This window comes from Macaca nemestrina, chromosome 8 (genome assembly GCF_043159975.1).
Source record: "Macaca nemestrina isolate mMacNem1 chromosome 8, mMacNem.hap1, whole genome shotgun sequence".
NCBI lineage: Eukaryota > Metazoa > Chordata > Mammalia > Primates > Cercopithecidae > Macaca > Macaca nemestrina.
The window spans coordinates 2,500,461-2,518,246 of NC_092132.1; the positions used below are offsets into that span (position 1 = coordinate 2,500,461).

The 17,786-nt window shown below is 57.8% G+C and overlaps 2 protein-coding genes across 5 annotated transcripts; both read left to right on the forward strand.

Annotated features, from left to right (window-relative positions):
• Positions 1-246: 246 nt before the first annotated feature.
• On the forward strand, positions 247-6,947 carry LOC112422915 (secreted LY6/PLAUR domain containing 2). 2 transcript variants are annotated; one of them, XM_011752446.3, is made up of 3 exons: positions 247-331; positions 3,781-3,885; positions 4,182-6,947. In XM_011752446.3, the coding sequence occupies exons 1-3, from the start codon at positions 280-282 to the stop codon at positions 4,316-4,318; spliced, it is 294 nt and encodes a 97-aa protein (XP_011750748.1). In that variant the 5' UTR covers positions 247-279; the 3' UTR covers positions 4,319-6,947. The 2 variants fall into 2 exon arrangements, with proteins under 2 accessions (XP_011750748.1, XP_024650689.2); XM_024794921.2 differs by having other exon boundaries at positions 4,336-6,947.
• Positions 6,948-8,273: 1,326 nt separating this feature from the next.
• On the forward strand, positions 8,274-17,184 carry LOC105488423 (LY6/PLAUR domain containing 2). 3 transcript variants are annotated; one of them, XM_071067494.1, is made up of 4 exons: positions 8,274-8,669; positions 8,853-8,951; positions 16,126-16,245; positions 16,747-17,184. In XM_071067494.1, exons 2-4 carry the CDS (start codon positions 8,870-8,872, stop codon positions 16,950-16,952), a joined length of 408 nt encoding a protein of 135 aa, XP_070923595.1. In that variant the 5' UTR covers positions 8,274-8,669; positions 8,853-8,869; the 3' UTR covers positions 16,953-17,184. The 3 variants fall into 3 exon arrangements, with proteins under 3 accessions (XP_070923595.1, XP_070923596.1, XP_011750743.1); XM_071067495.1 differs by lacking the exon at positions 8,274-8,669 and having other exon boundaries at positions 8,801-8,951; XM_011752441.2 differs by lacking the exons at positions 8,274-8,669; positions 8,853-8,951 and adding an exon at positions 14,725-14,901.
• Positions 17,185-17,786: the final 602 nt, after the last annotated feature.

The following is a 17,786-nucleotide window of genomic DNA, read 5'->3' on the forward strand; positions in this document are numbered from 1 at the left end:
TTATGGGATCCTCAGTCCCGTCAACCAGGGCTATCCTGCTTTACCGACAAGAAGAGATGGCTCATGAGATTACACAGGCCCGCCTGGAGGCCTAACCAGCAAGCTTTGGGGCCAGGTTGGCCCCTATCACCTGGACCCCAGCCCAGATCCTTGGCTGAGCCCAGCTGCCCGGTGACTCAGACCCACAGAGTCTGCTGAGCGGGCGAGGGCCAGGGCGGGGTGCCAGCAGGTATAAGGCAGCCGGCCAGGGCGCTGAAAGCCCGACCTCACCAGGAGAACATGCAGTTCCACACTGGGCTCCTGCTGGCCGCCATCCTGAGCCTACAGCTGGGTGAGTCCAGGGGCTGGGGCCACCTCCTGCTCAGGGCCCCCATCGCTCTAGCCCAACCGCTGTCCCTCCAGCCCTGGGCCGTGACTGCCCACCTCAGGAGAACCCATTCCTGTCCCCCACCATCTGCCAGGTGCAGCTTTTCCTCTGAAAGCCTCCTGCAATCCTGCAGGCCCATCCAGCTCAGCCCCAGCCCACACACTGACCCCCACACTGACCCCCCAACTTCTCAGGGCGCACAGCCCTTGGCTCAAACCCCCTCTTCCTCTCCCCAACCCCCAGACCTCTCCAGTCCATAGTGACGCTCCTCACACACGCACCTTTGTGTGCGCGCATACACACACTCTGAATTTGCACCCCCCAGCCCTCTTGGGCCTGGCCTCCCAACTGGCTTGTCTCCTGAGGCCACCCTCCCTGGACTCCCTCCTCCCTCTTGCCTGGGAAAACCAAGTCCCTCTGCTCTCCCATCCCCAGTCCCTGCGCCCAGGTCCTCTCCTCTGCTCCCTGCTTCCCTGGGTGATTTTACCCACCGCCCATCCCCCAATCCTCACGCCCCCCCACAGTGCCCACGTCTGCTACAGCTGGCCCTGTCCCCCCAGCTTCAGGCCCCTTGGCCCAGGGCCTTCCTGAGGGCTCCAAGGGTATGACTCCTCTAGCACAGCCATGCTCACCTGGCCTTGGCATCCCCCAGCAGAGCCCAAGCATCTTCTCTTGGCAGGGCATCTCCACTCCCATCCCGAGACCTGAACAAAACCAACTGGCCCCTTGATCGGCCGGCCGCCCCCACCTCCAAGCCCAAGCAGCCCAGCCCCCCAGGGGCCAAGCCTCTGCGTCCCTGGCTGTGGGTTGGATGACCTGGGTATCCCCTGCCTCCCAGGCCCTGAATGAGCAGGTGGTGGAGCATCGGTGAGTCCCTGGCGCTGGCTCAGGTGTCTCTTACACCCCTCCAGCCTCCATCCCCAGGGGCACCCTCCTGGCCTGTAAGCGGCTGAGCCGCTGACTCTGAGGACTGCCCCAGGGTCATGAGGACAGACCAGCTCTGTGATGAAGGTCTGAGACACACAGGGGCTTGGGAGGGTGGGCATGTGTAGGGGGCAGGCAGGAGCTGCTTCCATGCCACCCTTGGGCACCCATATCCTCACCTCTTCCTTCTGGTGCCCCAGCCTCCTGCCTATCTTCCCTGCTACCCCCCACCCCAGGCAGCTGTGACAGCCAAGGGGAGCTTCAAGCCACTTTGGTGGGAAGGGGCAGAGGGGGGCTTGGAGGCAGCTGCCACCACCTTTCTTTTTTGAAGGTGGGGTCTCAGCTTGCTCTCTGGGGCTGGTAGAGGGGCCAAAGCTGATGGTAGGGGCCTGCCCTGGCCGGAACTTCCCGTCTGTGTCACCTTCTCTGTGGTGTCTCGATGGAGGATCCCACCCACAGGACCTAGGGGTGACCAGAGGACTCTGGCCAGTGGCAGGGGCCTGGTGTGCATTGAGGTCTGAGGTCAGCTCCGTGCTGGTGCGTGCAGAGCCATGCTGTCAGGAACCCGGGCTTGGAGCTGGCGCTGACCGGGGCTGACTCCAGCCCTTCTCCACCTTTGGCAACAGTGAGGCAGGGGCAGCCCAGCAGACACGGGATAAGGCAGGCATGGCTTCCAGTGTCCTGAGGTTGGGCTGCCTGGGGCACAGCTCAAGAGGAAGCCAGGGCCTGTGCCTGGTGCCTGTGACAGAGCAGCCCTCACATCCTTATGGTCACACCATTGGCCCTGTCACCCTGCAGGCTCCTATGCAGAGAGAGCAGACCCGGGGCCAGCAGGTGTTAGGGACTCTGTTTATACAGTCTTGGGTGTGTGAACCTAGGGTGAGGACAGGGAGGGAGGGAGTTTGAGGCTGAGAAATGGACGGAGGTGGTCAGGAAGGAGAGGACAGAGTCAGGGATGAAGAGGGGCAGAGACCAGGCAGGGAAGCCGTTGGGGAGTGCCCAGGAGGGCTAGTGGGCCTTGGGAGTGGAGCAGTGCCCAAAGCAGAGAGCAGGACTGCTAGGCAGAGACACAGCAGCACTGGCGGAAGAACATAGTGTCTCCTGAGCATGGGCCATCCTCCTGGATAAAGCAAGGCCGAGCTCACCGCTCCCTGCTGCTGCTTGGGCGCTGCCACTGTAGCAGGATATTTTAAGGAATTAGAGAGACCGAGGGGTTGAGGAAGATATTATTTAGGTGCAACGGCCCAATCGGATTAATAGCCAAAGGACTGAGCCCTGAACAAAGAGTTAAGTTACCTTTTAAGCATTTCATGGGGTGGGGAGAGATCTCTGCAGGGTGAAGCATGTTACAGAAGCGAGAAACAAAGACAGTTATTCAATTAATTGAGACATGCATTACATCATTTCTTACTTTTCAAGGAAAAACATGTTTTACGACTTGAGTTTATCTGTCTGTGACCTTGCAACTGCACAGCTAGAGAAACAGGGTCTTCCCAATGCCTGGGAAAGGGAGAGAGAAGGCTCACCAGCCACAGACAAACAGGCAGTTAAGTTTTAAAGGACTCCAGTTCTTTCTTTTCCTCAGGGAATTGGGTTTTCTTACATGCAACTGAGTTTCTGTTTACACGTTCTTTTTTTTTTTTTTTTTTTTTTTTTTTTTTTTTTTTTGAGATGGAATCTTTCTCTGTCGCCCAGGCTGGAGTGCAGTGGTGCGATCTCGGCTCACTGCAACCTCTGCCTCCCAGGTTCAAGCAATTCTCCTGCCTCAGTCTCCTGAGTAGCTGGGATTACAGGCACATGCCACCACGCCCAGCTAATTTTTTTGTATTTTTAGTAGAGATGGGGTTTCACCATATTGGTCAGGCTGGTCTTGAACTTCTGACCTCAAGTGATCCACCCACCTTGGCCTCCCAAAGTGCTGGGATTACAGGCATAAGCCACCACGCCTGGACTACACATTCTTTAATTTCTTTTAATTCCTGTTCTACCACGTCCTGGTCGCCCTTGCCCTGGGCTCCCTGTGGAGGCAGGAACAGCCCCATCATCTCAGCCACCAGAATCCCGTCCCAGGGGTCTAAAGGGTACCACTCAGTACCCAGAGGCAAAAGGGGGCATGGCCAGAAAGAGCGTCTCAGGGCCCCTCTACCTCCCCCACACCCCACACCCAGGGACCCCAAACAGCCAGGCTGCTGTACCCTCACTCCCCTGGGACATCACACCACAAGCCAGGGCTGCCCGGCCCCACCCTTGCCCAAGGCTCCTTCCTGGGCAAGGATGCAACCAGCTGGCTCCAGCTGCAGGGCTGCCAGGCACCCTAAGATGAGGGACAGGGGCCCAGTTCCTAGGAGGACTGGATCACAGAGTTGGGAGACTGGCCACTGAGAAGGGGCATGTGCTGCTGGGTGGAGTTGAGTGGGCACCGTCACTGCAGAAGGTGGCCCACACCTGCCTCCGGTCCATTTGTGTCCTGTCTGTCCCCATGCCGGCAGCTGCAGCCCAAGCCTTGTGGTGTCACCAGTGCACGGGCTTCGGAGGGTGCTCCCGTGGATCCAGATGCCCGAGGGACTCCACCCACTGCGTCACTACTGCCACCCGTGAGTGAGGGGGCCAGCGGTGGGCTGGCCATGCCCTTCTTGCCCAGGTGGGAAGATGTGGGCTCAGAGGGGGACAGAGCCTGATCCAGGCACCCAGTAAGTCAGAAGCATAGGGGAGAGTGTCCACCAGCGATGCCAGGGAAGGGTATGAGCAAAGGGCCACGTCTGCCCCCAGGAGTGCCCGCATGCTTCATGTACCTGGGGTGTCTGACCCTCAGCTCAGTGGCAGATGGGGCAGCACGGTCTGGGCAAACAGAGGCTCAGGGAGCTCCATGGTTTCTCTCCTGCCCACTCAGGGGTCCTCAGCAACATCGAGAACTTGCCTCTGGTCACCAAGATGTGCCACACGGGCTGCCCCGATATCCCCAGCCTGGGCCTGGGCCCCTACGTATCCATTGCTTGCTGCCAGACCAGCCTCTGCAACCATGACTGACGACTGCCCTCCCCCAGGCCCCCGGACACTCAGCCCCCACAGCCCTCACGGCCTGGCGCCAGGGCTCACGGCCGCCCCTCCCTCGAGCCTGGCTGGCCCACATCTCCCGGCCTCTGCAGCCACCATCCAGCATCACTTGTCCTTGGGAAGTCCTGTGTGGAGTCTTGTCTAAATCTGCTGCTGTCCAAGCCTGGGGCCCATCGTGCCTGCCACCCCTTCAGTTCCCAAGCTCCCCCAGATAAAATATGATTGGATCATGTGGCACAAGCTATCCAGTGGGAGTGGAGCCCCGCCATCCTGGGCTTGGGGGTAGAGGGGAGTAGATTTGGGAGTGCCTCGCTACCTCACCCCAGGCTAAACCCTACTACCCCACCCCCACCTGCCCTTATCACGGAACAGGCCCTCCCACCTCCAGCCAACTGTCAGGCCTGAAGGGCACAGGGGCCCAGGCCCCCCAGGCAGTTGCTGTTCCTGAAGTAGCCAGAGTGGGAGTTGGGGCTGGGGCACACGAGGAGACTCCCACCCCAGAGCAGGAGTTGGGAAGCCTCAGAGAAAGGACATCCCGGCTGAGACACGGAGGCTGTGCGGGGTGGAGGAAGGGAGGAGGGGCCCTTGGCAAAGACGGCTGCCGCAGGCCTTCTGGAATGGGGAGAGAGGTGAGGCAGGCTGTAGCTTCCTCACACCCTCGCCCTCATACACACCCCTGGGCCAGTGGCCCGGCCTGCCCCTCTCTAGGAAACCCCCAGTTCTGGTAGAGAACACTACCTCCAGCTCCTCTGGGCCACTGGGTACCCAGCATGCAGGGCAGGGCGCTGGGGAGAGATGCTGGGAGTGGGATGAATCAGACTGAGGTGATGGGCAGCTGTGGCCGCCCATCTCGGGGTGGACGTGGGAAACTAGGTGAGCGATGTTTGTGGAAGTTGATCACTCGCTAGGCAAACATGGCGTCATGGCTGAGCTTCGGGCTGCAAGGTTGAATGAGACCCCTACATAAGCCTGGCACTCCCCTCGGAGAGGCTGAGGCGAGTCCACATCTGCAGGTCCCCCCCACTGAGTTAGCACCTGCCCAGAAACACACCGTCAGTCCCTTTCCTAGGCCTTTCTTGTTCTCACCTTCGCAAAGTTCTCGTGAAGAATCAGCTCAGGAGAAAGCTGATGCAATTGTCAAGCTGCTCCACAAGGAGGGGGTGTCCCAGGCAGGGCCTCCAGACATTCAGGTGCCAGGACAACTTTCAGAGTAGCCCCAGGCACAGAAGGAAATGCAAACGGGGTGCGCTGGAGATACCCAGATAAGCTCAAGAATTGAGGTGACAATGGAGTGTTTCTCAGATCTGCGGGGGAGGGACAGGGCACCCCACAGCCACCGTGGAGCACTGCAGCGTGGAGCACTGCTGCGAGAACAGGGTAAGGCTGGATCCTCACCTCTCTCGTTATAGCCAAAGGCATTCCAACTGAATCAGAGGTTTCGATATAAAAAGAGGAGGTTTTTAAATGCTAGACAATTCAGAATAGAAAAGCAAGACACATTCCTGAAGGAACTGGACACAGAGCTGCTGTAAACACAGTGATTCCACTCCTGGGCCAAATTCCACCCCCAGACGTGGCCCAAGAGGAGTAAACAGGCGTCCACACAAAAGCCGGTGCACAAACATTCGCAGCGGCGTTATTCACAGCAGGCAAAAGGCAGGAAAAACCCAAATGCCCATCAACTGATGGACGGATCCACAGAGATGACAGACCCGTACCAGGGGATGTTATTCAGCCACATAAAGGAATGAAGCCCTGACCCACGTCAAAACACGGGGAGCCTTGAAAATACGGGGGAGCCTTGAAAACAAACACGACGCTGAGTGAGACAGCAGCCGTGCACAACAGGCCAAGCAGTGTACAATTCTATTTCTCAGAAGTAGCCAGAATAGGGAGCTCTATAGAGAGGGAAAGGAGATGAGTGGTTACCAGAGGATGGCAGGGATTATTAAGAAATAGGGAAAGGCCGGGCACGGTGGCTCATGCCTGTAATCCCAGCACTTTGGGAGGCCAAGGAGGGTGGATCACCTGAGGTCAGGAGTTTGAGACCAGCCTGGGCAACATGGTGAGACCCCGTTTCTACTAAAAATACAAAAATTAGCCAGGTGTGGTGGCACATCCCTGTAATCCCAGCTACTTGGGAGGCTGAGGCACGAGAATCACTTGAACCAGGGAGGCGGAGGTTGCAGTGAGCTAAGATCATGCCACTGCACTCCAGCCTGGGCAACAGAGCGAGACTCCATCTTAAAAAACAAACAAAAGGAAATAGGGAAAAGCCAGAGTACTTTTCCTGCTCTCACACAATACAGTACTTCACCCCGTCACCAAAGTGTGTGTGTATTTCTCTCCACCAGCAACCAAGCCACACTGCAGTGGACACCGTCTGGGTGTCCTCCATTCAATTCCGACGCCATTCCCATGGAGGTCGCGTCAGATCCCGCAGGTGGAGGGCTCAGTCCCACGTGATGAGCCCCACTTCCGATGCCAGTCACAAGCCCCAGGTGTGGCCTGTGCTTCTGACCGACCTGCCATGACTCAGGGTTCCCACGACCCCCTCCTCGGGTTTGATGACTTGCTGGAGCAGCTCACAGGACTCAGGGACGCACTGGCGCGGAGCTCTCAGGCCCTCCCAGGGGCACCCCCAGGCACCTGCGCACGCTCTGCTGTCGGAAGCTCCCTGAACCCTGTCCTTTTGGGGAATTACGGAGGCTTCATTACGTAGGCATGATGGATTAAACTACCGGCCACTGATGAACCCAACCTGCCGCCCTCCTCTCCCCTGAAGGCTGGGGGTGGGGCTGAAGTCCCAGCTCTCTAATCCTGTGGGTCCCCATCCTGAAGCTCCCTGGGGACCCCCCGTCACCAGTCCTCTCATTAGCGTACAAAAGATGCCCTTACCACTCCAGGGATTCCAAGGGTTTTAAGAGCTGTATGTCAGGAAACCAAAATATCCATTTCACAATCTCACAAAATAAGCATCTCACGTTCTCACAGGAATGAACCAACGAGAGTGCTAAAGCGTTCAGGGTTTATTTTCAAGATGATGAAAATGTGCTAAAACTGTGAATACACTAAAAACCACTGAATTACACACTTTAAATGGGTGGATTGTGTAGTATGTGAAGTATATTCAATAAAGCTGTTAAAAAAAATTTTAAAGAAAAGACACAAAACCAGAATTGGGATTCATAAATACTATCTAAAAATCTAAAATAAAATAAAATAAAACAAAATAAACAAACTGAAAGACAAGAAAAACAAGGAAATATTTGCCACACATGTAACATACGATGATTCCCTCCACACATAATGTCCACGAAAAGAGTCAAACTGTAAAATATGTGAAGACATTTATTCTGAGCCAGATATGAAGGGCCATAGCCCATGACACAGCCCTCAGGAGACCTGAGAACATGTGCTCGAGGTGGCTGAACATGGGGCACAGTCTAGTTTTAGGGAGACTGAAGACATCAATAAAATACATGGAAGAGGTACATTGGCTCCATCCGGAAAGGCGGGACAACTCCGGGGGATGAGGCTGGGGCGGGGTGGGGCGGGGGTGGCGCGGGAGGCGGGATTCCAGGATTTAGGCAGATTTAAAAATTTTCTGATTGGCAATTGGTTGAAAGAGTTAAGATTATCTAAAGACCTGGAATCAATAGAAAGGAATGTGTGGATTATAAGGGGTGTGGAGACCAGGGTTTTATCATCAGATGAAGCCGCCAGGTAGCAGGAGCCAATAGATGGTAAATGTTTCTCATCAGACTGCAGGTCTGTGTGGATGTTAACACTGGTCAGCTTTCCCTGAATTCCAAGAGGGAGGAGGGATGATGAGGCTGTCCAACCCGTTCCCATCATGGTCCGAACCAGTTTTTCAGGTTCACTTCGGAATACCCTAGCCGAGAAGAGGGTCCATTCAGATGGTTGGGGGCGGGGGCTTAGAATTTTATTTTTGGTTTACGGTAAATAATCCTTCCAGATCCCCAAAGAGCAACAGATATGAGCAGCCTGTTCAGAGAAAAAGCCATTCAAGTGGCCAAGCCAAGGAGAAGAAATTCAACCGTACTTAGAATCAGAGAGGTGCCAAGCAGTATCGTAAACCCCCAGGCAGGAGAGCGACCCGGCCACGTGGTGAGAAAGGACACGGACCAGCCTCTGTGCTGTCACAGATGCAGCCCTTGCAGGACAAATCAGCCCTGTCCAGGAAACTTCAAAATGCCACTAGCACTTTGTTGAATGCTGGCTCCCTAAAATGTCAGCAAAAACCCAAGGACAGGTCACCCCAGCTCCCTCCAGCACTCCTGGGATTTGAGTCTGATTTGAGGTAGGTCTTCCTAGGTGGGGGTTCAGTTAGGGTTGGGCCAGGACTCGGAAAAAGTAGTTTAGAATTTTGAGGCCATGGGTTCTGAGTCTGGAGGTGTCCCCCAACGGTTTCTATTGAAGAGTCAATAGGCCTTTTGGGAAGATCTTCAATAAATGATAGCTATTTGCTGCTTTATCTTCCTAGAAGCGTGAAGCTCAGGAATGAAGACGCAGGGTGGAAAGTCGTGGTCTAGGCCTGGCACGATGTCTCACTCCTGTAATCCCAGCACTTTGGGAGGCCAAGGTGGGCAGATCACTTGAGGTCATGAGTTCAAGACCAGCCTGGCCAACATGGTGAAACTCCATCTCTACTAAAAAACACGAAAATTAGCCAGGCGTGCTGGCATGCGCCTATAATCCCAGCTGCTCAGGAGGCTGAGGCAGGAGAATCACTTGAACCCAGGAGGGGGAGGTTGCAATGAGCCGAGATAGCACCATTGTACTCCAGCCTGAGTGACAGAAGGAGACTCTGTCAAAAAAAAGGGAAGGGGAGGGGAGGAGATGGGAGGGGATCGTGGTCCCATGAACAGTGAGCCCTGTGGGTGGAGTTGGCTCCGGTTCTCAGTGTGAACAAGCCCCACTGCTCCCCACTGCTCCTAACAGGGTAGGGGGCAAAGAACGTGCACAGACAGATGTTCCCTGCAGTTTTCCCATCATGAAGCTGCAGGTGAGCTAACCTGTGTGCATGCAGAGGGTGGCACTGGAGGGCACATCCCTTCTGGAAGGACACAGGATACCTCCTTCCAACGTACAGCCCTTGGTGCTATTTGTGCCTCCACTTCCTTTTCAACATAGTAACATTGGTTTAGGAGCCATTGGTCTGCCCTGCTGGAGCCCCTCAGGGGGGATGCCCGGGAGAGCCAGAGCCCAGGTGGGGTAGCCCTTGAGACTCCCGGGAGGAGACCACCCTGAGGGCAGGCTGCGCGGGAAGGCTCACTGGGCCCTGGAGCTGCCGTGGCAGAGACAGCTCTTCTGGGTTCTGGGTGAGGGTGGGTGTTGCCAACATAAACTGGGAGGGACCGTGCAGGGGACAAGGCCACAGAGGGGGACAGTGCCAGCTCCTACAGGGCTCTGCGTGTCAGACTCAGGATTGTGTCTCCTGCCCACTCAGCACCTCTAAACCTGACTCCTTCCAGCCAGCCCCCAGGCTTCCCTGAGCCTTGCTGGCATCTAGCCTGGAAGGGTGCCCCGGCCTGAACTTTTGACACTTCCTTTTCCCGGTCCACCCAGGAAGCTGCTCAAATAGAGAAATTCCTCTTTTGGAGGCAAAAAAAGAAATGAGGCCGTCCCATACGAGTGTGATCAGAAACTGCCCTGCCCCGGGCTTGGCCACAGCCTCCCACATGGGGCCTGGGGACTCCTGCCCCAAAGCAGAGGACGGGGCAGCGGTGAGAGGATGGAGGAGAAGCCACCAAGAGCAGAGCAGGTGGGGCTGTGTACAGGCAGGGCGTCCCTGGGTGCAGGGGAGATGCCCCCAGTGCTGCCCCTGTGGCACCTCACTGTGGCTTGGGGCCAGCCTGTGTTGGTAGAAGGCCCTGGCTTCCACCCACAACCATGCCAGGACACTGCCTGGCGCTGCAGGGGCTGGAAAACCACAGCTCCCTTTCCCAGGGGCCCTGGAGCCTAGGGGCGACCTCTATTTCCTGAATGTGGAAGGCAGGAATCCAGACAAGGCACCTACTTCTCGGCTGGCCACATGGGGTCCTGGCTCATGGGGCTTCCTGGCCACAGGCCACCTGGCAAAGGTATACACAGGCACAGGCCCCGCCCACCGCCTCCCTGATGAGCAGTGGGCATGGGGTCTCATTCCAGGAGTCTTTCCTCAAGGCCCATTGAGAGCCATCAGAAGACATTACTTGCAAGTGACCCTTGAGGGTCAGATTCTGGAGCTGGTCATCCGACCTCTGAGGGTCCCATCAGCCGAGAAGATGGGCAGCAACAAATCAGCTTCCAAATCCCTCCCCTGGGATGAGGTGGCCATGGAAGGTGAGGCTTTGGGGACAGCTGCACTTCATCATAAAGGCGAGAAGGGGGAAGGCAAGAGCGGAGGCCAGAAGCCACCTCCAATGAACCTCAGCACTTGCAGAGAGAATGACAAAGTTGGGGGTTTTACTGTTTGGTGCAAGATGCAGCCAGGGACGGAACATGTCTGCTAGTGGCAGAAAAGGAAGACAGAGACTGAAGCCGGAGGAGGATGCAGTGTGCGTGGCTGACTGGCAGGCAGAGGGGTCACCTAAGGAGGACTGGAGGCCCTAGGGCAGAGAGTAGCCTCCGCAGATGCCAGCAAGGAAACAGGGACATCAGCCCTGTGACCTCAAGGACGCGGATTCTGCAGTGCCTGAGTGAGCCTGGACGAAGATTCTTTCTGGAACCTCCAGGTTGGAGTCCAGCCCCACCACACCTTGACTGCGGCTTGTGGGACCCTGAGCAGAGAGCCCAGCTGAACCCACGTGACAAGAAAGACCGTAGCTAAAAATGAGTTTGTTTTAAGCCACTACGTGTAGGGTGATTTGCTACCCAGCAATAGACACTAGTGCAGCTTGAGGCTCTGATGAAACTGGTGGCCACGTTGAACGGGCCCACATGGCCGGGAGCTGAGGGCGGCCTCCACCAACAGACAGTGAGGAACAGAATTTGGCCAACTCCACACCAGTTTAGAAGCAGGTCCTCCCCAAGCTGAGCCTTGAGATGATTATGGCTCAGCCAAAGCCTGCACTGAAGCCTGGGAGTGACCCAGCAGCAACATGAAGCCATGCCCAGACTCCAAAACAGAAACAGTGATGCAGTAAGTGTGGGCAGCCACAGGATACTGACTGACCGCAGGGCGTGAGCAGACACAGAACACTGGGTACTGATGGGACACCAGATGACCATGGACAGACCCTGGGTAGCACGGGACATGGCAGACCATGGAACCTGAGCTCCCATCCCACCCTGGGTACCATCCGACCCACTGACCTGTCAGCAGAAACTGCCAGGGACCAGAGTGTGGCCTCTCTTCACTGCTGCCCTCCCCCACCAGAGTGCCTCTAGGAGACAGACTTGAAACTTCACCCCGGCCCATGGAGAGGGATCTGGGGAAGGTCCTGGAGAAAGGCCTCACAGCAGGGGTCCAGTGTGCCCAGAAAAGAGGCAGTGGTGTGGGAGCAGGTGCAAGGGCCCCATCTGAGCCCTGGATCACAGTTCAGGAGTAATTTCTTGAAGTCAGCAGCTCCAGTGGCAGCCTGACAATTCCTCAGTTTAGTGGCAGCATTACTGTGGGTGGAGGTCATCCCTGGAGGCTGTCTCTGGTCACACATTGAGCCCTGATCCTAGTTACACACTGATCCCAATCCAAGTCACAAGCTGAACTCTGACATTTGTCACATGCTGAGCCCTGCTCCCAATCACACACTAAGCCTTGATCCTGGTCACAAGCTGAGCCCTGACATTTGTACATGCTGAGACCTGCTCCTAATCACACACTAAGCCCTGATCCTAGTCACAAACTGAGCTCTGACTTTTGTTACATGCTAAGCCCTGCTCCTGATCACACACTGAGCCTTGATCTTAGTCACAAGCTGAGCTCTGACATTTGTTACATGCTGAGCCCTGCTCCTGATCCTGATTACAAGCTCAGCCCTGGCATTTGTTATGTGCTGAGCCCTGTTCCTGATCACACATTGAGCCCTGATCCTGAATACAAGCTGAGCTCTGACATTTGTTACATGCTGAGCCCTGCTCCTGATCACACACTGAGCCCTGATCCTCACAAGTTGAGCCCTGACATTTGTTACATGCCAAGCCCTGCTCCTGATCACACACTGAGCCCTGATCCTAGCCACAAGCTGAGCTCTGACATTTGTTACATGCTGAGCCCTGCTCCTGATCGCTACTGAGCCCTGATCTTAGTCACAAGGTGAGCCTTCCTCCTGATCACACATTGACTCTGATCCTGGTCATGTGCTGAGCTCTGACATTTGTAATATGCTGAGCCCTGATCTTAATAATACACTTATCCCGGATTCTGGTCACACACTGAGCCCTGACCCAGAAGTTCCTAGTGGAACTGACGAGGGAAGGGTGTGGTCTTCTCGAAACACAGTCCTCCCAAAGAAAGCCAGCCCAGACCCTGGCTAGGCCACATTTTTCCACACCCCAATCAGGCAGCTGCAACTTTGCAGAAAGGCTTAGCCTGGATCTCTCCACTGGGGGTCAGGCAGAAATTCCAGGAGGAGCTGGATGCCTGGGGGCCAGGCGTGTGTTCTGGGTAGAAGGCACAGGTGGGGCCCCTGGGTCTGAGGACAGGAAGGAGCTGGGCCATGCCATGTCAGAGGAATTGGGTCAGGCCTCAAGAGGAACCCAGGGTGTGTAGGGTGGGGTGTCTAATCCAGTTAGCTGCACCCAGCATCAATGGCCAATTGCAGCGTGGCTGAGTGGCACCATGCAAAACCAGACAGGCTTGCTGCTGTTCGGCCTTCACCCAGCCCTGGCTGGGCGGCCTTGCCTAAGTCAATTACTTCTCAGAGCCATAGTTCCCTTATGCAAAATAAATGCATTAGCACTGTGCACTTCTGGAGCTGCAGTGAGGAAAAGTGAGATCCACTAGGCTAAGTCTCTGACACAAGTGGGGTGCTAGGGAATCCTGGGTGCCCCGCTCACTACCCCTGCACACTCTGCCCCCACCTAGTGCTCAGGGAGACACAGGCTCTCTCAGTCGCTGGGGCGAAGACCAGATCCCAAACAGAGCTGATCCAGCAGGAAAACCCAGGGACCCCAAAAGGGCCATGGCAAGGAGGGGGTGCGGGCAGGTGAGTGCAGTCTACCAAAGACAGAATTTCAACCAATGGGGCAGGAGAAGGAAGGGCATTCCTGGCAGTGGGAACAGCAGGAGCGAAGACCAGGAAGGGGTGGGATTTAGGCGCTCGGGCTGAAGAGCTCCAGTGTGAGTCTCAGCATAGCTGACATCGTGGCCTTGATGGCCAGGGCCCAGGAAGACACAGGCTGCTTGTCATGCATCCGTCCCCCCACCCCCACACACTACACACTGGCAGCAGCAGGACTGGGAGCAGGAGGTGGCAGGATCACAGACCAGACACAACCTGGGGAGGCTGGTGCAGGCACTCTGGGGGGATGTCCGTAGGGGGAGCGGGGAGCTGAGCTGGAGATGGCCTGAGTCATCCCAACCCAAAGTCACTGTCCCCTGTCTGAGCCCGGGGCAAGGAACTTTCCCCTCAGTTTCCTTACCTGCAAGCAGGCGGTAAGCCCTGCCTGAGGGCAGCCTTATCGGAAGGTTAGAGATGAAGGTGTCCAGCTGGCAGGTGGCTGGGGGCATGGGATTAGCGCCCCCAAGGGACCCCAGCTCCTCCCCACCCCACTCTCCATCCAGGACCTTCTCTGCTGACCCAGTAGTTTTTGGCGTTTGTCTCCTTAAGCCTCTGAGCAAACCGTGTAGCTGACTGTCCGGGTGGCAGTTCAGTCCCAGGCCCCCAGTACCCAGCCTGACCACCCAAAGGAGCTGGGAGGTGGGACCAAGGTCCTCCTGGGAAGATTCCAGCCCGGAATCTGGGAAGATCCAGCACACGGATCTGCCCTGGAACACAGATGACCTGAAGCAGGAAGGATCCCTGAGGAGCCAGCAGCAGAGAGTGGCCCACCACCCTTCCCTGTCCCCTTCCAGGCCGTGTAGGGGGGTCCCTGGGCTGCCTGGGGTGAGTCAGTGGGGGCTGTCCTGGATGGAGGGGAGTGGAGAGAAGAGTCGAGTCATAGGGTGTGTAGGAGTCAAGAAGGGTCCCCACAAAGGGAAGGGGGGGCAGCCCCAGGCCACGGCAGCAGAGGTGGGGAGCTGGAGGGGTCAGGAAGGGGCCGGGAGGGGACCCGCCCGTTACTGGAGGAATGAGGAAGAGACAGGGAGGGTCCCAGGTGGGTGGGGTGGGCCTAGAGGGCCAGGCTGGGAGTGGGAGGAGCAGCCTGGAAGGATAGGGAGCCCCTGGAGGCGGGCCTGGGGCGGGGTCTTCACACCTCCACCCTCGGGAAACTTGATCCCACTAATCCGCTCAGCAGACCGGTCTGTCGGCCACCTCACTTGGTGTCCGCTGTACCCCGCCGGGCAGGAGCACTCCCACTAGGGTGAGAGCACGGAGGAGTGGGCCGGACCATGAGGGGGATGCGGCTGGCGCTCCTGGCGCTGGTGCTGGCTGCCTGCGGAGAGCTCGGTGAGGCGTGGGACCCACGGGGAGCTGCGGCAGAGGGAGATGCCACCCACTGACATTCACACACTGTTCCTGGGGAGGGCACCCCAGGAAGGGGCCTCAGAGGCAGGAGAAGCCAGAGGAGCGGGGCCGGGGTGTGGCCCACCCCTCGCCATAAGGAGAGGAGGGTGGAGATGGAGAGAAGGGTGGGCAGTGAGGGGGGCAGGAGCCTAATGAGGGTGAGCAGAGGGTGGCCTTTGAGGTAGGCGGGGGGCAGCCAGCCACATCCCTGGGCACCAGCCTGGGTGTCGCACTTTATGGGGGGTTATGGGCACCCGAAGGGCCTTGAGCAGGGGAAGGAAGGGGACCCCAGGGAGGCTTTGAGGCTGGGGTGGCAGTAGGGAGGGAGACGAGTGGGGAAACCAGACACACGGGGTGGGGTGACTCCTTCACATGGGGCCTGAAACAACCATCGGGGCAATGTCCTGGACTCAACCAGAAGCAGCTGGGCCCAGAGACCCCTGGCAGATGGCTCTGCCCATTTCCCAGAAACAGGTGCACCAGAGGGGGCAGAGGCCCTGCTGGGTCCCCAAAGTGGGGACGGAGGAGTCAGGCCTAGCTGTGCAGCTGGCTGCCCCAGCCAGCATGGGGGCCAGCCAGACCCACCTGGGCTGCTGCCGTTGGGGCTGGGGTCACTAGAGCAGGAGGGAATTGAAGCCTCTCCGTCCCCCTGCCGGCCTGTGAGTCCCTGTGGGAGACGAGTGGGCACCCAGACGCAGCCTGGACGTAGCCTAGTCCACCCTGCATTCCATGGGCCTCCTGGCCGGATCCCTTAACCCCAACAGCAGCACTTCCCTGATGGGGAAACTGAGAGGGTAACCTGCTCCCAGCCACGCCCCCACCTGAGGCTTCCTGCCTGAGGTGCCTCTTGCTATGAAGATGCCAGGGCTTCAGTCCCCCTGAGTCTCCCAAACGTTTCCAAAGGGACTTGGCTTGGCCCCGCCCAGGCCTTGCCGGCTGGATCCCCGCCCCCAGCAGCTGACTCTGACTCTGGGATGCAGGGTCCCGAGGCGGAGCCCAGCCTGTCCCCAACCCCAGGCTCCTGGTATTGTTCCTGAGTTTTGGCCGGTGGGCACCTTGACCCTGGCCAGTGTCACTGTCCCCTTCAGACCTGGGCTTCCAGGACAGACTGTCTCTAGGCTTGGGAGGGGTGAAGCCTGCCTGACAGCCCTTGTCCCTTCTCCCCAGCGCCAGCCCTGCACTGCTACGTCTGTCTGGAGCCCACAGGAGTGTCCGACTGCAACACCATCGCCACCTGTACCATGAATGAAACCATGTGCAAGACAACACTCTACTCCCGGGAGATAGGTCAGTGGGCACGGAAGGCGGGCAGAGCTGGGTGCCCGGTCAGAGCCACCTCCAGCCCAGTCACCCCCAGCCAGCTTGGCCCCAGTGCACAGCCACCACCTCACCCATCTCTAAAAATGGCTTTCTGCCTGAGCTAGGCCTCCCTCTGCCCTCCCCTTTCTTCCTCTCTCCCTCCTGTCCTTCAGTGGGGAACACATCTGCGACCTCGTTTTGGGGGGACTGGGGAAGGTGGGCACACTTACAGACTTTGGTTTCACAGTCACCTCAGGGTGGGAACTGCCCCATCAGGTCGGGTGCAGAATGCCAGGTGTGTGCCTGGCACATGGTAGACACCCGGACAACACCAGTGGGAGGAAAGAGGAAGAGGAGGGCACTGGGCCAGGAGGGATGGAAACCCGGGTGGTGACCCCAGAGTGAGGCCTGCATGAGGTGGTGCCGGCAGGGACCAGGGCTTGGAGGCAGTAACCAGCCCTGATGGCTGACTCTTCCCGCACCCCACAGTGTACCCCTTCCAGGGGGACTCCACAGTGACCAAGTCCTGCGCCAGCAAGTGTGAGCCCTCGGATGTGGATGGCATTGGCCAGACCCGGCCCGTGTCCTGCTGCAACACTGAGCTGTGCAATGTAGATGGGGCACCTGCTCTGAACAGCCCTCACTGCCTGGCCGGGGCCCTCACGCTTCTCCCACTCCTGAACCTCCGACTCTAGAGTCCCCCCCAACCCCCATGGCGCTGCGCCAGCAGGCCCTGTGCGGCCCAGCCCCGAATGCTTTGAAGAAGTGCCCCCTGCACCAGGACTCCTGAGTCTCCTTTCTGGGCACAGACCTGCCTTCTAGGGCAGAGAAAGGGGCCCCGAGCTGCATCTCTAACCCTGTCTATGTCCCCGTTCCTGTTTGTCTGTCTCTCTTCCTGCCTTCCTGTGATGTTAAGCTCTATCCCATCGTGAGAACAGCCACTGGGCCTGGGACCCCCACACAAACCATGCAGATCTCTGCTCTCAGGGGATGTGGGGGCCTGACCAGGGTGGGGCAGGAGCTGAGACCCATGGGCAAGGGAGCACCACATCTACCTGGGTAAAGTCAGGGCCGGCTCCTGGAGGAGGGGGCATCAGGGCCAGGCCTTGAATGACGGAGAGATCTGGCAGGCCTTGAGGAGGGCAAGGCATTGTCAGGTGACAGGAAGGTCAAGGCAGTGACCAGGATCTGGGGTTGTCCCCTGGAGCACCCCACTACCCACCTCCCCAGCCTAAGCAGGGCCTTGCCCCAAGGCTGATGGTGGAGGCTGCTTTGAGGAGGAGGCCATGGGCCAGATCCCAGTGAGTCCACTGCCTGCCTCTCCGGGCTCACCCCACATGTCCACTTCATATCCCTGCCCTCACTTAGCTCTACTCCCAGGGGTCAGGTGCCCAGGGGGCCAGATGCCCAGGGCAGCACAAGTTCTGGTGCAGAAGGGGCCTTCATTTCACCTTGGCCCTAGGACAGTGCCCCAGTCCTCCAGGCAACTCACCAGGGAGTCCTCTGCCCCAGAGGCCTCCAGGCTGAGA

What these genes read in the sequence shown, in the direction of transcription:
- LOC105488423 (XM_071067494.1), top strand. Translation starts at nt 8,870, where the DNA reads ATGAAGACGCAGGGTGGAAAGTCGTGGTCTAGGCCTGGCACGATGTCT. An exon ending in CAGCACTTTGGGAGGCCAAG is followed by an intron (nt 8,952 to 16,125) that starts GTGGGCAGATCA and finishes CCTTCTCCCCAG; the next exon opens with CGCCAGCCCTGCACTGCTAC. An exon ending in ACTCTACTCCCGGGAGATAG is followed by an intron (nt 16,246 to 16,746) that starts GTCAGTGGGCAC and finishes CGCACCCCACAG; the next exon opens with TGTACCCCTTCCAGGGGGAC.
- LOC112422915 (XM_024794921.2), top strand. Translation starts at nt 280, where the DNA reads ATGCAGTTCCACACTGGGCTCCTGCTGGCCGCCATCCTGAGCCTACAG. An exon ending in CATCCTGAGCCTACAGCTGG is followed by an intron (nt 332 to 3,780) that starts GTGAGTCCAGGG and finishes CCATGCCGGCAG; the next exon opens with CTGCAGCCCAAGCCTTGTGG. An exon ending in CTGCGTCACTACTGCCACCC is followed by an intron (nt 3,886 to 4,335) that starts GTGAGTGAGGGG and finishes GCCCTCCCCCAG; the next exon opens with GCCCCCGGACACTCAGCCCC.